This window comes from Pyrgilauda ruficollis, unplaced genomic scaffold, assembly GCF_017590135.1.
Source record: "Pyrgilauda ruficollis isolate IOZ18807 unplaced genomic scaffold, ASM1759013v1 scaffold27, whole genome shotgun sequence".
Taxonomy (NCBI): domain Eukaryota; kingdom Metazoa; phylum Chordata; class Aves; order Passeriformes; family Passeridae; genus Pyrgilauda; species Pyrgilauda ruficollis.
This window is the reverse complement of record NW_024524044.1, coordinates 5,575,065-5,592,805: the sequence shown is the minus strand read 5'-3', so window position 1 is coordinate 5,592,805 and position 17,741 is coordinate 5,575,065. Positions and strand designations below refer to the sequence as shown.

Below are 17,741 nucleotides of genomic sequence, written 5' to 3'. Positions count from 1 at the left end.
TAATTCAGATTAACTTTGAGTGATTTCTGAAAAGTAGCACAGCTATCTTTCAGTAAAGTTTCTGTGTAAGAAATGAGAAAAGTTAAAGTTAGCATTATGGAAGCAGTTAAAAGGTAGGAAAAATAATGTTCAAAATATTGTTTGAAGGAAGTGAGAGATTCTTGTGAGCCAGAAAAGACAGCAGTGAGTAGAATGAGCTAAGCCTTGGGAACTGCAACCCAAATAATACTGACTGTTTTTTAATCTATTTTGTTTTATAGGGATGTGGTAAAAAAATGTACACTTTCTTGAGGGGGACGAAGCAGTTGCAAGTGCTGAGATTCCTGGGAATCTCTATTGGAGTAATGCAGATCCTGGCTATGATCCTCACTATTACTTTGCTGTGGGCTCTGTACTATGACAGAAGGGATCCCAGAGCAGATCAGATCATGGCACTGAAGAGTGATACCTCGCAGGAGCTGTCATGTCATTCCATGGAGCTGCTGAAACCAAGCCTGACCAGGATCTTTGAGCATACATCCATGGCAAACAGCTTTAATACACACTTTGAGATGGAAGAGCTATAAGCGATGCAGTGAATCTGTGACATCACAGAGGATTTTTGTTTTGTTGTTACTTCTGTTCTGTTCCATCAAATATACCAGTCTTCTTATGTGTCAGAAACCAGCTAATGAATGGAAGTGAAGGAGACCAACAAAGAAAGATGAGCCTGTTGCCAGCCTCTTAGCCATGTCCTCAGCTGTGAAAAAGAGTTGATTTTGTGTGCTCAGTTTTTAAAAGGCACTCATTCAGGTGGGCACAGTAATACTCACTGTCACAAGCTGTGTGAAGTGTAAAACACTGACTCAATCACAGGTAGACTGAACCTGCAAGGAAGCATCATGGGAAGGGAAGAGAAATATTCATCTTCTGAAGAATCAACTGTGCTTTGAGCAAACAAAATGTGACTTCAGCTGAAATAGACTTTTAATAAGCCATTTGGAAAATGTCTTTATCAGGGATCTATGTATGTATAATTGTGTGTTTTCATGTGTGCATGGAAAGCAGAGCTACAATTCAAGTTAATACTTGGATTAAAAAATTTGCAAGATTTGTGAAAAGGGCGAGATTTTCTTTTTTCTAACAAAACCTTTATCTTAGTTTTTGTTCTTAAAGATGTTCTAAAACTTCTATTTTTATCTAACATAATGTTTTTTTTAGTTTAAAATATATTAAACAGGGATTGAAAACAAAACTATTGCTGCGGACAATAGACTTTAGTTTTCTGGAGAATTCTTCATTCAAACAGTTTGTTCTGTCGACTGTTTTGTAGTAAAAAGGAAGAAAACCTTAAACATTCTTTCCAAAATGGGAATCAATATGGGAGTAGCACATTTTTATAGGTAAATCTTTTCTCCTGTCCATGATTCCCCTGAAGCTAGAAACAAAAAACTGCAATAAAAATGCTTACAGTTCTGGATGCTATTGCAATAATTGTAAAAATACATGAGGAAAAATTTTACTTTGATGAGTGCTTCATTAAGAACTCTCTGGTGGCTTAAAATGCCAGCCGGAAACAGATTAAAATGTATTTATTGAGGTGGGGAAAGTGCATTTTACTGTATTTTTATGAACAATGTCTATGTCATAGGATTATTTTTGCAATTGGCCACGCTCTTGAAATATATATTTGTTCCACTGAGTATAGTAGTTTGTGGCAAATGGGCTTTTTACATAATATTACATTTAAAAAATTAGTTCATTTGTTTTGGAATTTGTAAAAGAAAAAAGAAAACAAGGTGTGATTTGGTAGACAATAAAATTACTTTTCTCTTAAATTCTGTAATGGCTTTTATTTTTTTTAGTCCTAGAGTGGGAGTGCTTTGGATGGGCATTGGGAGGGTCCTCCTGCTGGTGTGAGTTAATTTGACTTACCCATTTCACTTACTCTGTTGTGGAGAAACTGCAATGTTAGTATAATTTTCTTTTTTTTATTGCTTGTGAGAAAACTTCTTAAGGGCTTGTGAAATTAAGCACTTCAGTTGTGTGAGCTATTTGCTTTTCAGCGGTCTGCTTCTGGGTATAATTATTTCAAGGGTACTATTGCAAGCAAGACTGCCTTTCTGCTTTTGTACTTCTACAGATGCTAATACTTATTTTGGGAGGTAAAAAGAAGATAAAAGGAGAGACCATCCCAAAATTTTGCTTGGAGTGTCTTTGTCAGGAATACATTCTTATGTTCTGCTTGGGAAGCCTTGTCCCGATGTTGCTGCACAGGTAGAGCCGAGTTCCACCCCTCCCACTGCTCAGCCTGGGTGCCTGAGCTCAGGGTGGGCTTCCTGCTGAGGAGCAGGTGTCTGACAAAGTCTGAGTGCAGAGCAACTCCAGGCTTCAGCGTGCCACTGGCACCAGTGCTGCTACGCACTGCCTTGAGTTATCATTTGCCCGTTTAAAACAAAAAAAAAAGTCCACACAAACCACAAATTGTGGAACCTTGATTATGGATTACGTGTACACAGCTACATTTGGCAGTGAATTACTGCTGAATGTAGGGAATTTCACTTAAGTAATGTAAAAAGAAATATAAAATTCCCTTTTTCCAGGGGAAACCTCAGCTCTTAAAGTTTTACCCCAGGAGTGTCTGTGGAAGCCATGCTTAGCCATGCTTCAAATATTCCTGGTCTTTCCATACAAGGACTGTTCAGACTGTCATGGGGGTTGCCTGTGTATCTTCTTGTATCGGGTTAGAGCTCATCAAGGAACAAATAGGGGGGTTGTGTTGGGATTCTGAGATACTTAGAGCCCAGGTCATTTGGTTTTAAGCTGGCTGGGTGCTGAGGAAGCACTGCCTTCAGGTATAGTCAGGTTTCTTTAACAGCACAGGGATTGCTTTGGGGAGGCCTCCTTTGACACAGAGCCAACCTTCCAAAGCAGTGTTTATGGGCCTCCACAACAATGAACATTTGCAGTCAGGAAAACCTCACTTGGGCTTGGCTACCCAAATCCTGAGCCTGTCTACATTCTGGGAAAGAATATTTCTATTTTGAGTATTTAACCACATTTGCAGAAATAGGTCTCATCTATAAATTGGAACACTTCAAGAATTTTTTCTTTGACTGCTCAGGCTATCAGGTGCCTGTTTTTCTAGGGCTTCTTCAAAGAGCCTTAAAATTAATTGGCTAGGCTGCAGTGAGCCTGCTCTTTTCCTGTAGAGCTTTAAAATCTATGTAGAAGAGAGGCTGCTTGGCAAGACAGGAACATTTCGAGATAGTTGAGGCAGTGAAAACTACTTCCTCTTATTTTCTTTTTTCCTCAGTTTTACATGGAGAAGGATGGTGTGGTTTTGTTCTCTGCAGCATGAAGTGTAATGAACTAAATCTTTCTTGTTGCAGCAAACAACTACAGAGATGCTCCTTAACATTTTTCAGAGAGCACTCAAGGAGTGCAACTGTATCAGAAAAAGGGGTCACTTCCTGCCAGCACCAAGTTTTGTGTTCAGCCCAGTGACTGTACCAAGTCCATGGGACTGTGTGACATGTTGCTGTGGGACTGAGCATGCTTTTGAGAGGCAAAACTCACTATTTATGGTCCTTGGATCTGATCCTGGTATTAACTCATCTGCCAACAGGTTGTATGGCAAGATTTTTGGAAGGAAAGAGCTGTATTTTTTTTTTTATAGCTTTTCATTTTGTGAAAGTATATATGAATATAAGGGAACATATAAAGAATGAATAGTAAAAAGAGAGGCTGTTGGTCAGAGCAACTATATAGTTAAATGTGGTGGAGGAAGGGATTTATAAATAGCTTTTAAAGTTTTTATTGCGAAAGCATTGTATTTGGTCTCAGAGCATGGTGCTAATAATGCTAAGGTTGCAAGCTCAATCCCCATATGGGCTGTTCACTTAAGGGTTGGACTTGGTCCTTGCGTGTCCCTTCCAACTCAGAATATTCTGTCATTCTGTAAACTGTGTAGAAAAACACAAATTATTAAAATCTTACAACATTGAAACACTAAGTGTTTGCATGGCACAGTAGTGGGGAGGCCGTGGGGTGATTTCTGTGAGAAGCTGAGAAGCTTCCCCTGTGTCTGACAGAGCCAGAGCCAACCAGCACACACCCACTGCTGGCCGAGCCCTTTGGTGACAGGGGTGACACCTCTGGGATAGCTGTGTAAGAAGCGCAAAAAGTGGTTGTGGCAACAGCAAGTGCAGCTGGAGAGAGGAATGAGAGGAGCTGCTCTGCAGACACAAAGGTCAGTGAAGAAGGAAGGGCAGGACATGCTCCAGGCACCAGAGCAGAGGTTCCCCTGCAGCCAGTGGTGCAGCCCGTGGTGCCACAGGCTGTGTCCCTGCAGCCTGTGGAGGTCCATGCTGAGCAGAGATCCACCTGCAGCCCGGGGGGAGCCCACACCGGAGCAGGTGGGTGCCTGAAGGAAGCTGTGACCCTGTGCATAGCCCCACTGGAACAGGCTCCTGGCAGGACCTGTGGAGAGAGGAACCCACGCTGCAGCAGGTCTGATGGCAGCTGTGTGTGACCATGTGGGGAACCCATGCTGGAGCAGTTCATGAAGAACTGCAGCCCATGAGAAGGAGTTCTCCACTCCATGTTTGTGGAGAACCATCTCCCATGGAAGGGACCCCATACTGGAGCACGTAAAGAGTGTGAGGAGCCCTTCCTGGGAGGAGGAGAGAGCATCAGAAAACACATGATGAACTGACCACAGACCTCATTTCCTGTCTCCCTGCACCTCTGAGGAGGAGGTAGAGTTCAGAAATAAAGTTGAGCTTGGGAAAAAGGGAAGGATGGGGGGAAGTTGTTTTATATTTTATTACTCTATTTGGATTTGATTGGTAATAAATTGCAGCAAGTGAAGACTGTTTTTTCTATGACAGCAGTCAGTGAGTGATCTCTCCCTGCCCAAGATATATTATTTTGCTACATTTTCTCTTCCCTGCCCAGCTGAGGAGGGAACAGAGTGGCTTTGGTGGACATCTGGCATCCTTCCAGTGTAGTCAGCCCACCACAAGCATTGCATTTAATTCATGCAAAATGCTATTGTTGAAGTGAGATTGTATCTAAAACTTTCCAACTTGTGTATGATTGACTACTTCCCGTTAAAAAAAAAAAGTGATATCCTAAACTTTTGAGAATTTTTTTATATCCGCCTCCTTTTCATTCAGCACTCCCCCAACTTCAGTTCCTTGTGTGTAGATACTGTGAAGTAGACAGCTTGATGACATTGGCAGGTAAGAAACTAAGCTGCTGGATTATTCCATATATCTGCTGGACACTGCCAATCTACTCTTTTAGCCACATGTTTATACATCCCATCAGCTGATGGCTCCTCTAGAACAGGTGATGGTGCTAAAATATTCCCATAGTCAGTTGTAAAATAAAGCCCTGGTGGGCCTCAGGTGCAGCAAAGAGAGCTTATGACCTCCTAACCACGCTCCCTGCCCAAAATTTAATGATCCTGTGGCTTCAGTAATTTGTCCCCCTCCAGATCTGCTTCCCCTCTGAAGGCTCTCTTCTCTCTGCAGCATTGGGTTCCCTGCTGTGAAAGCCTTCTCTTGGTAGCCAGGGTGCTTCCACCTAGAGTATATCCACAACTTCAGAATGTAAACTGCATGTTTTCAGTTTGCCTTCTGTAGCTATTTTATGAGAGGACAGTTGTTCTCAAAAATGCTCTGGGATGGTTCACAGACAGATGTTATCTGTTATCTTTCCCCACCACCCAGAGCAGTGAGCTCCTGGCAGAGGCAGCCATCAGGTGTGCCAGGGTTGATCAACATCCTCTGTACCCAGCTGCCTTTCATTCGTGATCCAATGGTGTGTTACTATCTGCTCTTAGGCTACAAAGGGTTTGATCTTCTCTGTGCACTAGTATTTTATCAAGAGAATTTGATACCAGGTATGAGAAGTTCAGCAGAGCAGTTTGTTTTTTGGATGTTTGTAAGGGACATTTCTTAAAGTACAGATAAAGAGGTGGAGTTCATAACTGCTGGAAATAATGCTCCAGTTTTCTGTGCTGCTGCACCTGGGAAGGGAAAGGTAATGGCTGGTCCCTCAGGAGAAGGGCAACTCTACTGGAGCTGTGGCATTCTGGTCTTGATGGCTCTAGTAGGGTTTAGATACACTCACATCTTGCCTGGAATTACTGTCTAGGACATTTGCTGACTTCAGATTCAGTGTTCCTTCCAAATTATTAGAGGTGGAAAAAAGTTTCATGAATAAGTTATTGCAAAACCAAGTTGACCCATTCAAGCATGCAGATGTTTTATTTAAATATTCCTCAAATGTCTATTTATTCAGCATAACACGTGTATTATGCTGCCTTCTGAAATACGATATATGACTGTCAAACAAAATTGTCAAAACAACAACCTTGGTTTCTTTGTATGATACACAGAAATAATTACATTTCATGTACAGTACAGATGCATTTTACACAGTCATCAACAGTCATTCACTACCAAAACAGCATTTAAATCACCTAAAACACCAAAAAAATGTGTATTTCCCAAATTCAGAATAAATTAATGGTTTTGCACGTGACATATGGAAATAGGAGACAGGACTGGAATTCTGAAAAATAATACTAAGTTATCTCTTAAGCTGCATTTTAAAAATGAAAATACAAGTTGCTTCAGGGGTATAACTGTTATGCAAGTATATTGCTGTAGTGCGTTCTTTCTAGAGCCTATGAACAGGAGAATAAAGAGTTTTAAAAGACACATGACCTGATGGAGTCAGTAGGTTCCTGGGCTGTGTGTAGTCTGTACCAAAGTAGGTTTAGTAACTGCCCTTTACATTATTTAGCTGATATAACTAGTCATGAAGTACCACGTGACATAAAGAAATTGTTGCACTTTGCTGACATCAAGGCAGTTTTTATATCAATAAATGTTTGGCAAAGATGGGGACCAAGTATGAGTAACCATGCGTAGAAGTAGGATGCAAGTAAAAACTCTGATGTGTTCTGCCTCTCCTTTAAATCCATTAAAGTTTGTGTAACCTACCAGCTTCAGCAGATCTGCTGCAGGGTGGAAGAGAGCAGTGCTGAGTAGGGACTTAGGCAGGGCTGCTCAGAAGGAGCCCTTCCTCTGGCTCAGAGCACAGCCTGTGCTTCTGCTCTCTGATGTTTGAAAGAAATGGAGAAGCTCAGTTTACAATGAGTAAATCCTTCTGATTTGAAAAAAAAAATTGGGAAGTTAATTCCAAATTAACCAAGACTGCATTAACTTCAGAATAAGTAAATGATAAGATAAAAGAGTAATGAATGGCATTATCTACTCCTTTTACTTGCAGTTTAATTCTAATGTGTGATGCTGTATTTTGGTGTATATACTGTAGCATGATAGTCTATCATCTACTCTTCACTGTTGACAGGTAGAGAGAAAGACCAGTATTTGTGTGCAAGAAAAAGTGTATCATCAGCAAGTTTCAGTTTTTAGTGGGTATTTTAATGTAAATTTTCAGGTCAGTAGAATGCTAGCAAATACTATACTGAAACATACACTACTCAAACTATTAAGTAACTGTGTTAATCATTTATTGTAATGGCATCTAATGCACTGAGCGTTTTGATTTATATGCATATTTTATTTTGCAGACATGCAATTATTTCTGATCCAGTGTTTTTGATGTATATATGTATGTATTGATATGCACATATTCTGTGTATATTTGATGTATATGATGTATGGTATGTCATGAATATAAGAAGCATTATGATACATCTAATGTACTGTCATGAAGAAAAATTACACTTTTTAATCAGAAAGGTTTCTGATAATATCAATGTCTTTTATAAATGAAACCTTAACTTGTAAAACCTTCATATTAGCTTTTAGGCCTGCCCATGTGGGCAAATTCCAATTGAAATCAATTCTATTTTTATAGCTTTGGGACTCAATCCATTATTCTATCATTGTTCTTAGGTAATTGAATATTTTTCACACAATATAAATTCTCAAACAAGTTTTAAGATGCAAGTTTATGGATAATTACAAAAAGAATTTAGCCATCATTTTTACTGAATGTCTTTCAGTGTCTTCCAGTGTAGCTAATACTCTGGATGCTGCAGAATGTAAGAAAGGAACATTTGGAGACAAGTGTTAGCTGATCCCCAGAACACATTTGTGGTAATTTTAATTCAAATAGGATTGCTCCTGTAGCAGTTAACTGTGACAAGAAGTTTGCTCTGAAAATACAGAAGTAGACATGTTGTCTATGGAAGAATGGACTGTTGATTCATCAGTGTCCTTGAAATCCCAAATGATACAGTTATATTGGAGTGGGCAATGAAGTGTCAGAGAAATAGAGAAGAGTGAACAAAAGGAGCAATGACTGAATAGCAATTTGTGGTGCACAGTTTGGCTGTAAGATTATTTAAATGTTTGCCATTAGAAGTTTATAGTGTAGATGAAGTTGTGTAAAATACCTTAAAAAAATCCTGATTCCTGATACAACAGGTGTACAATGACTTATTGCAGTTGTAACAGTACCTAGGAAGCAAGATAAAACAATAGTAAATATTGAACTAACTGAATACCTTTAGTTCACTAATGAGTGTTTGAGTAAGAAATACTGCATTTTTCAAAGGGAAGTTATTTGTACAACTACCATGGAACATTAACAATCAGCTTGTTGTAAATGCACAGAAATGCCCCTTTCTACAGTATTATTTTATCATGCCTAATCTGAAAAACAACAAAAGTAAACTGAGATCACAGCTTCAAATAATTTCAGCATGCATTATGGTTGTAGTTCTTTCAGTCAGTACAAACATATTTCATATGAGCATTTTCTCGTTCATTTTTTTGACAGTTCTTCAACAAGTTTGTGGTTTATTAACAGGGGAAAAAAAGACACGTTATCAAAATGTTTCTTGTTGTTTTGCATTCAGCAGGAACATAGGTTTCTATTTTTTTGTTTGTGTTTTTTTCTAAAAAGAGCTTTCATGATAAGAAGAAGCATCAATGGGGACATTTCATTGTGCTCATATAGTAAGTCAGGATGGTCACAGAAGATTCCACTGCGCATCAGTTCAGACGGGGTAAGAAACTCCTTTTGGTTCACACCCTATGACACCAAAACCCACAAAGTTTGTTTCTCCTGAACCTCTTGCTCTGCAGCCACGGGCACACTTGTCAAGGGATGTTGTCTTTGTCAGCTCTCTCATTCCTCACGACTCATTTTTCACTGCTCGAGCTCAGCTTCCAAGTGGTCTTTATGCTAATTTATAAATAATTCTTTGTTTTATAATGCAGATACTCTGACAATGTTTCCTCCCGAATACTCGGGAGAGTCTGGCCTATCATCTCCTTCAGGTGTGGTGACTGGAGGTGTTGGGATGCTGATTATTGCTGTAGTGACGTAAGGCTGCTCACAGTTTAGTTTAACGCACTCTTCCACTTTGGCATTTAAGCTGGAACGGCTGGAGGAAGAAACAAAAATCCATGAAGAATGAAAGTCCACATCACCACGAACCTCTTGAGCCTGATTCCATTCCCTCAGCCAGCCATCTCCATCGTGCCCCACTGGAGAGCTCTGAGTACAGAGCAGCACCACCCCACTGCCCCGTACCTGAGCAGCGGGTGGTCCATGGCTATGCTCATGGCCATGTCCCTTTCTCTCTGCCTTCCCACCATTTCAGCACTTCTCAGCCAATCACCTGTGTTTCAGAACAGGGGAACAACTGCAAAGCTAGCATAGCCAAGTTGCTTACTATGCAGGAAAGTGGAAACTAGGGGCCAGTCCAAGTCTCCTGCATATTCCTCAATACCATGCTTATTTAAGAACATTTGGATATTAGGAGTAGCTTCTTCACAGCAATGGCTGTCAGACATTGGAACAGGCTGCCAGGGGAAGTGGTTTACTCACTACCCTTGGAAATGTTCAAAAGGAATGTCGATGTGGCTCTTGGAAATGCCATTTAGTGGTGAACATGGTGGTGCCAGGTTAATAACTGGCTTCAATGATCTTGGAGGTCTTTTCCAACCCTAGTGGTTCTGTGATTCTGTGCATATTCTGTTTACTCAATAGTAAGGCACTTTATTATATGCACTAAGTTTGTGTTAATATGTTCATGGAGTTGCTGCAGTACCTCCCCATAGCAAAAGACTTGAAAAACTCAGACTATTTCAAGGTGAAACCAGCATTTTGTGCTTGTGTTTTTGTTTTCTAGCACAAAGCTGGTGCTTTTTGTTTTTATATACATGGCATCTAGAAATATAGTGCAGGCAAGTCCTCTAGCAGAAAAAGAATGGATCCAGGCAGAGTATTTCCTGAAGAACTAAGATAGATTTGAGCTTTATGCTGGCCAGGAGGTTTCATTGTATAACAGCTGAAAAACTTCAGTAGTTTCAAGACTTCCAATCTGTTCGATTGTTCACGAAAGTGAAATCCAAATGTAGTAACTATACAAAGAAAGCTACTCAAAATGTAGCTTAACAAGAAAATCTCTATAGCAACTTGTACTGAAAATACGTCTTTATTAAAGGGTGGCACATGTGAGATCAATAGAAAACACTTCTGCATCTCCTGGGACCTTTGCTGTGTTTTCAGAGGTGATATTTGGATATATGTGAAAGCCGAATACGTTACTTTTGAGAGTACAGGGATATTCAATAAATTACAGACTCTTAAACGCACTTTCCTCACTTTTGTAATAACTCCTCAAACTAGGAAATACATTTTTCTTTATCCATTTCATATTTTCTTTATTTAGAAGAGTCTTTCCTGTGACTATTAAACCTAGGACTCTGGGAATCAGTTTTATTTCTCTGCTCTGCAGAAATGCAAGGAAGTCTCATTTCATATGCCTCTGAACCAAGAAGGGACAGACAGAGCACTTGCTCATCTCGTATATCTGAATTGGACATTTTTCTATGTGAAATTTTTCTTTTTATGCATTTGTCCGCAGCATAGAATATTTGGTGCTCTATTTTACTTGGGGTTCCTGAATGCTGGTTGATGCAAATAGGGCACGGTAGTTTGTGAGGAGGGCCTGAGAGGGCAGAAATGGACAGAGAGAGACATTATTGTGTTATTTTGGATTAAGCTTGAAGCAAAGGAAGCACAGAATATTTCAGTACCAGTACCTCTTTTTAGATGAGTATTGGACTCTCATCTTCAGCCTCACCGCCTGCCTACAGCGGCTACAACACCTTTGCATCAGTTCCCTAACAAAGCCAGGGGCCCCAGCTCTGGGTGTGCTGATGCACATGAAGTACCTGTTAGACAGAGGCGTCCTCTCCACGCATCTGATCTGGATGGTGCTGAGCTCCTGCACGCTGCCGGGGCGGCTGCCGCTGGCGGCGGTGTTCGGGATGCGGTACGTCTTCTTGTGCCTCCGTGAGCAGCAGGTGCTGGTCACGCCTTGCTGAGACGACAGAGAGGGGCTGTGGCTCGGGGGCCGGTTCACCGTGGAGACCTCCATACAGCTCTCTTCGTAGACTTGCTCATCCACAAACTCGTGGTTCTAGCCCAGAGGAATCCAACACAGGGACAAAGCACACACAGAAAGATAATTGAAGTGAACACACTAATCGTGATTGTTTAACGGCTTAAATTGACACAACTGAATAAACCGGGAAAGTTAGCTTATTCTTGATTATAGTGTTTAGCCCATATTAGTCTGGGCTGAATACCAATACAAATGTAAACACTGGAACAAAATTAACAAGAAAATGTTAATCCAAATTATTTTGCAAAATAGCATGTGGTTGTAATGTAGCTTGCATTATAAATATCTGTACAATTTTTGAAGTGCCACAAAATAGAGGATTATGTTTATTAACAAAATGCAAGTGGTGCTTATGTAAACACTCTAAATGTCAGTTGAAAATAAATAAGATTTATTATATTGAACTATAATATAATAAAATCCATAGATATTTTCCAGATAAGTTTATAAGACTTCCTTTTGAATTACATGTTAGAAATCAGGATTTGAAACATTTTCTGAGGTATGCATCTATCTAAAAGAAAAAAGTTTAAACAAGTAGAAATGTTGACTAGAGGAGATGAGAGATTAATTACTAATTAATCTAATTACTGTAATGGATGTAGATGGATGTATCAAAAGCAGTTTAGGGGACTGAGCATTTTAGTCAAATGAAGTCCTCTTTATTCATGCAGTCTTCACTTGGTCCCAGACAAGATAGTAGTTTTATAGGGTGGTCGCAAAGATGAATCCAAATCCACTCAAATAACCAGTTTACATTAATTCATCAAGTGATTAGCGAGTATTTCACACCCAGCCACAATTCCCACATTTTCTATGTGTGCAAAAGAGTGTAAAATAGTGATGTTGCTTATGCTGGCGAGGGAGGGGAGGAGATGCAGGGGAGTGGGAGAAGCTTCTATAATTATTTAAAACTAAGCAGAGATTGAAATATGTTTGCATACAGTTTGACAAGGCCTCCTTTTTTAAAAAAACTCTTTCCATTTACTGCTGGAGTTAGTCTGTGTATCCCGACAATGATTTAGAGGAATTGTTTAAGGAGCATTTTCTGGATTGTTTTACACCCTACTCAGTCTCACATCAATTCTGTCAGCCTGTTGCATTTTTGTGTATTAGAATGAGGTAAATTACTTTTCCCTAAAAGATTTTGCTGTAATTGGAAAGGTGCTGATGTTTTTCAGAATTGCCATATAGGGCCAATATAAAATATGTAAACAAAGTAAAGAGAGTAACAACTCTGGCCAAGTGTTTACGACAAATGGAAGTACCTTTATAGGCACAACATTTTTATTTCCATTTTTTCTGATCTTCTTCACTCAGACACAAGTTTGTGTGAATTAAGAGGTGTTGAAGAATGTAAGTTTCAAGTAACAAGGAAAAAAAGAACTTGCTTGACAAATGACTTTTATAAGGCACATGTCAGTCACAATCAAGATTTTGAACATGATCTCACAGTAGGCATAAAATTCAGAGAGAAAAATAACCTAATTGCTCTTGTGAGATTATGTTCAGGGGCTTGCAGTATGTTTGCCAAGAACTCTGTTATTTGTCTGATTAAAATTAATTTTGTGTTTCCTAAAACCTTTATGGAGCAATGATTAAACAGTTTTATTGACTGAACTTTTAATACAGAGTGGAAATATTTTGAAATGCTATAATGACACAAGTTAATTGATTTAATTATACCTATTAATTATCTGTTCCTAAATTAGCTAAAAGTAATTTGTAAAATATCTTTTTTAGTGCAATTAGTTTCATTATTAATGCAATCTTCACAGAATTCCATAACATTGCCCACTCTGCATTTCTGAGGGTGAGTGAGATCTTATCCTATTGACTTCTCAGTGACAGAAAATAGAAAATATGCCTTTTCTCAGTATCATGACGGTTATACCATAACGGACGGTAAGAGTCTTAAGAAGACACACCACCCTTCCTGTTCTACAGTGAACCAGAAACTTGCCAGATGTCAAATGCTGAGGGCCCAAAATATCAAGTTCCCACTAAAATTTTAGGAATTCATCATCTCCAGAATACAGCTTGGAACTGCTGCATATATTTTTGTGTTAATATATCATAGGAACTCATGGCCAGTACCAAAACCCAACAGAAGGAAAGAAAAATGTAGATTCAAGAAACAAGATAATACTTGCTATATAGACTTCATTTCTTAAATAAAAATTTAAAAAAAAAGAATAAAAGTTTTACAGACTCCTCCATTATGATTAGAGGAAAGGTGAAACTTTGGGAGGTGAATTCAGCTCCTACTAAACGAATAGAAATTTTTTCCCATGATTTCTATGAAAGTTTGACAAGACTTGTGGTTATTGCTCAGATTTTTAAATATGTTTGCAATACTCAACTGTGGAAAAATTTTAAAGGCAAATTGCTATTATCAGGTTCTGGTACAAAATGTCTCAAAAATGTTTCAAAAGGACCCGGCAAGAATCTTAGCAAAAGAAACCACAGTGTGCTCTGAATAGGAAGTAAGGTGTTCTGTGCTACAGCACATTTTATAAAATTAATACTTCTAAATTAAGAATGGAGGAGAAATAAGCACAACAAACGTGTGGGTGATGTATTGTTAACTGACATAACAACTGGGCCCTTTTATTTCAAAGACATGCTGTCAAAAGGAGAACATTAAATTCCACACATATATCAGGTTTTAATTTATCAAAATTTAACAATTTGTTGTGGGAAAAAATTAAGTCTTTGCTATTTGTTTGTTTTAGGGGCATATTTTTTCTTTTTGTTTGTTGTTTTTTTTTTTTTTTGAGAAAAAGCAGAAAGACTTTCACAGTGATCTCCATCAGATATAGCAGAAGTTACATCTCTGTTATTTACATGCATTGGCATAAAGCCTTAAAATAAGATAAAATAGCTTTTCTTCCTAGCTAACTGCTTTAATATAAAGGCTCATTAATTAGAAGAGAGAACTGGAAACATTCAAATCTAGGCTGGTGTTGCAATTCTCAGGAAAACACAGTTCTCTTTTCTTACCGTGGTTTTTTCCAGGCAGTGAAGCAGGTGGTGGTGCTGTGTTTCAAAGGAAGAGCCAGATTTGCCAACAAAGGCCTGTTCTTCTTCATTGGAGGACTGTTGGTACATAAAACTCTGTATTATTCTCAGTTTTGAACAAGAGGGTTCTTATCCAAATATTTGATCAGAACTGGATTGTACATGGCAGCATAATTGGAATGCTTCGTCTACAAAGTATACCAAAAATTATTTTGCACCTCAATTTGCTTTTGCTTTTTTTTAAATCAAACTAATTTTTTCCCTTGCTTGCACCTCCTTTTAAATGTTTTCATCTTAGATCTTTTATGCAAGTATAAAAGAGTACCATTTACAAGTGCAATAAACACATAAGCTTTGAATGTTGGATCAACACATGTTTAAAATTTTAATCAATTTAAGTTACAGTAAGATATTTGTTCTTCCTGAGAATGTGCCTCATTTGAGGAAAACTAAAAATAGCTGTCCTCCCAGGATCATTTCATAGCACTAAAGAATTTGTGGTATTGCTGCTTACACAAAAATTCATGTCAGTGATCCCAATCTAGTGGGTTTAGAAAGCGTATAGCAAATGTTACTGACATAGAATGAAGAATTAAGCAGAAAGCATCCACTGTTTATTAATTGCTTTCATAATTATTCACTAGAAAGCAAAAAACTAAATAGGGGAGGAAGTGGCATAATAGAAAAGAATACAATTCAACCATGGGATATTTGAAATCTACATGGTAATTAAGCTATTTCGTGTCTTTTTGATTCAAATATTTGAGTTCTTTCAAGCAGAAGAGGAAACAAGGGCTCTGAGTGCTCATCTCTTGTGCTGGACAGGACAGATAGACAGACAGCCACTTCCTCCTCTTCTGGCTATAGGTTTAAGTATCCGGCTGTTTAACATGTATTGAACAGAAAGGGCAGAGAGGAATAAAAGCCTTCCTGTATTCCTCAGGGAATAGCGTAAATGCCAGAAAATGGCAGGGATTAAAAACCACTCTGTCTGCAGTCTTTCTCAGCTGGGTATGGCTTTGAGCAGCCAAGGGGCTGTCTCCCAGAAGTGTGGGTCACTGTGGATCCCAGTCCCAGCTGCTGGTCCTGGCTTCTGTGGCAGGGTGAGCAGGGAATTTACTGCAGATAACATTAGATTATAAGGCATTTGAGGTAATCACCAAGATTCTCCTTAAACCCAAGTAGGTGCTTCAAGGGAACACTTCACTCTGCAACACCCCTCTTTGCAAACAGTATTCAAGAGCTGCCTTTTCCTTTACTGATGATGAAACCTGGTTTTGTCATCCATGTTCTACCTGTTGAAAGCCAAGTGAGATAAATCCAACCCACCTCCTAAGAGGCAAATGCTCTGTACTTTCCTTAATGAGTTCTTCTACAGGATCTAACTCCAAAAATGTGGGTTCCATTGAATCCAGAATTTCTATGTGGACATTTTCCTCATCTCTTAATACCCCACCATCGATTCTCACAACTTCCTTTAACAGTAGTAATTGTCCAGTTTATCCTTCCTAAATCTACCTTTAAAGATAACATTGCTCAAAGCCCCAAGGTGACTCACCCTGGTGATAAGTAGAATAAACTACTGCTGGGCTGTCATTAAGTGGTTACTCCAGAGGTGGAGGGAACACAAACATTACCTGCTGCAGCTGGTTGCTCAGCAAGCCGTTTCGTTTGCTCTGCATGTAGGCATTAGCGCTCCCACTCTTCGCTGCGCGGATTCGAGCGAGCCTGGCTTTCTGTGAAAACAGACAAAATGAAGAGTGCCATTTGTACTCACAGCCATTACCCTGTTTATCTAAAACTGCTAATTGGAATCAGCTGCTTATGAATACCAATCTCATAGTGACTGACAGACTACATTGCATCCATCCTCCAGGTGGAGAAAATCACAAGTGTCTTCCCATTTAAAATGCACGCGATAGAAGTTTTTATTTGTTTGCATGTATCAGCTACTAAGAACACTGACTTTGGAGAATGGATTAAACAGATCAGTATGGAAGTTCCTTTTTTGTTTTCACATTGCTGCAATTGCCACTCCTTATGTCTGAACACTGACTTTGGAGAATGGATTAAACAGATCAGTATGGAAGTTCCACCTTTTTTGTTTTCACATTGCTGCAACTGCCACTCCTTATGTCCTGTGGGGCAGAAACATGGACATGGAGAGATGCTCCAGCCCTTGGATTATCTCTGTGGCCCTCCTCTGGAGCTGCTCTAACAGGTCCATGTCTTTCTTGTGCTGAGGACTCCAGAGCTGGATGCAGCACTCCAGGTGGGGTCTCACCAGGGCAGAGTAGAGTGGGAGAACCACCTCCCTTGCCCTCCTGGCCATGTGCTTTTCATGCAGCCCAGGATGTGGTTGGCTTTCAGTGCTGTGAGTGCACAGTGCTGGCTCATCTTCAGCTTTTCATCCACAAGAACTCCCACGTTCTTCTCCACAGGACTGCTCTCAATTACCTCCTCTGCCAGTCTGTACTCATGCGTGGAATTGTCCTGACCCAGGTGCAAGCACTTTGCACTTGAATTTTTTTGATTTTTCATGAAGTTCTCATGGGCCTACTTTTCAAGTTTGTCCAGGTCCCTCTGGATGGCAGCTCTTCATTCCGTTGTGTCAGCTGCATTGCTCACCTTTGTGTCTTCTGCAAACTTGCTGAGGCTCACCTGATCTCACTGCTGGTGGCATTGATGAACATACTGGAGAGCACAAGTCCCAAGACAAAGCTCTGAAAGACACCACTCCTCACGGGTCTCCACCTACCTCTTCATGTCTGTCAGTACAACCAGACTTAATACTTATCATATTTGGTCATAAACTGTTCACAACCTGATTTTTCAGAGACTGCAGGTATCAATTACTGAGAGAAATTTGTGATTTCTCAGGTCAGCCTCATTGCTTGTGAAGGTGACTTTCACCCAGAGTAGAAGGAGGCTCATGAGCAACAGTCAGTTTGCATCCACTGTATTTTGTGCAACACAGAACACAGAATTAAGGGAAAGCATGAAGAATGGACTCTCTCAAACATTAATGTGGAAAAAGAAGCTTTTATGGGATTACTAGGATGGCATCCTGGTTCTGTATATTTTGTGGCTCATTACATGTATAAGACGGCATCTGGGTTTATCTTCATGGTTAGATTCCTGATTCTGAAAGCCAAATGCCTAGCAGCATCTTGAATTAAATGGCTGCTGAAGCACAGAAGGAGATACACTTGAAAAGGAAGGAGAAGCACTTGAAAATCCAATTTTGATATATTAGTAGGGATTTTCATAT

At 39.5% G+C, this 17,741-nt stretch overlaps 2 protein-coding genes across 4 annotated transcripts in view; one reads left to right on the top strand and one right to left on the bottom strand.

The window, feature by feature from the left end:
• TSPAN12 (tetraspanin 12) overlaps window positions 1–1,817 on the top strand; it is a 40,874-nt gene extending 39,057 nt beyond the window's left edge. For all 3 annotated transcript variants that reach the window (XM_041471525.1, XM_041471526.1, XM_041471524.1), the window contains one exon: window positions 261–1,817. In XM_041471525.1, coding sequence (XP_041327459.1) covers window positions 261–566 — 306 coding nt within the window. In that variant the 3' untranslated portion in view covers window positions 567–1,817. The remainder of the gene's footprint in view (window positions 1–260) is intronic.
• A 7,108-nt stretch (window positions 1,818–8,925) lies between these two features.
• KCND2 (potassium voltage-gated channel subfamily D member 2) overlaps window positions 8,926–17,741 on the bottom strand; it is a 263,107-nt gene continuing 254,291 nt past the window's right edge. Inside the window, exons 4-7 of the mRNA XM_041471509.1 lie at window positions 16,108–16,206; window positions 14,453–14,548; window positions 11,217–11,464; window positions 8,926–9,418 (exon numbers count right to left, since the gene is read on the bottom strand). Of these exons, the coding sequence (XP_041327443.1) occupies window positions 9,241–9,418; window positions 11,217–11,464; window positions 14,453–14,548; window positions 16,108–16,206 (621 nt within the window). The 3' untranslated portion in view covers window positions 8,926–9,240. The remainder of the gene's footprint in view (window positions 9,419–11,216; window positions 11,465–14,452; window positions 14,549–16,107; window positions 16,207–17,741) is intronic.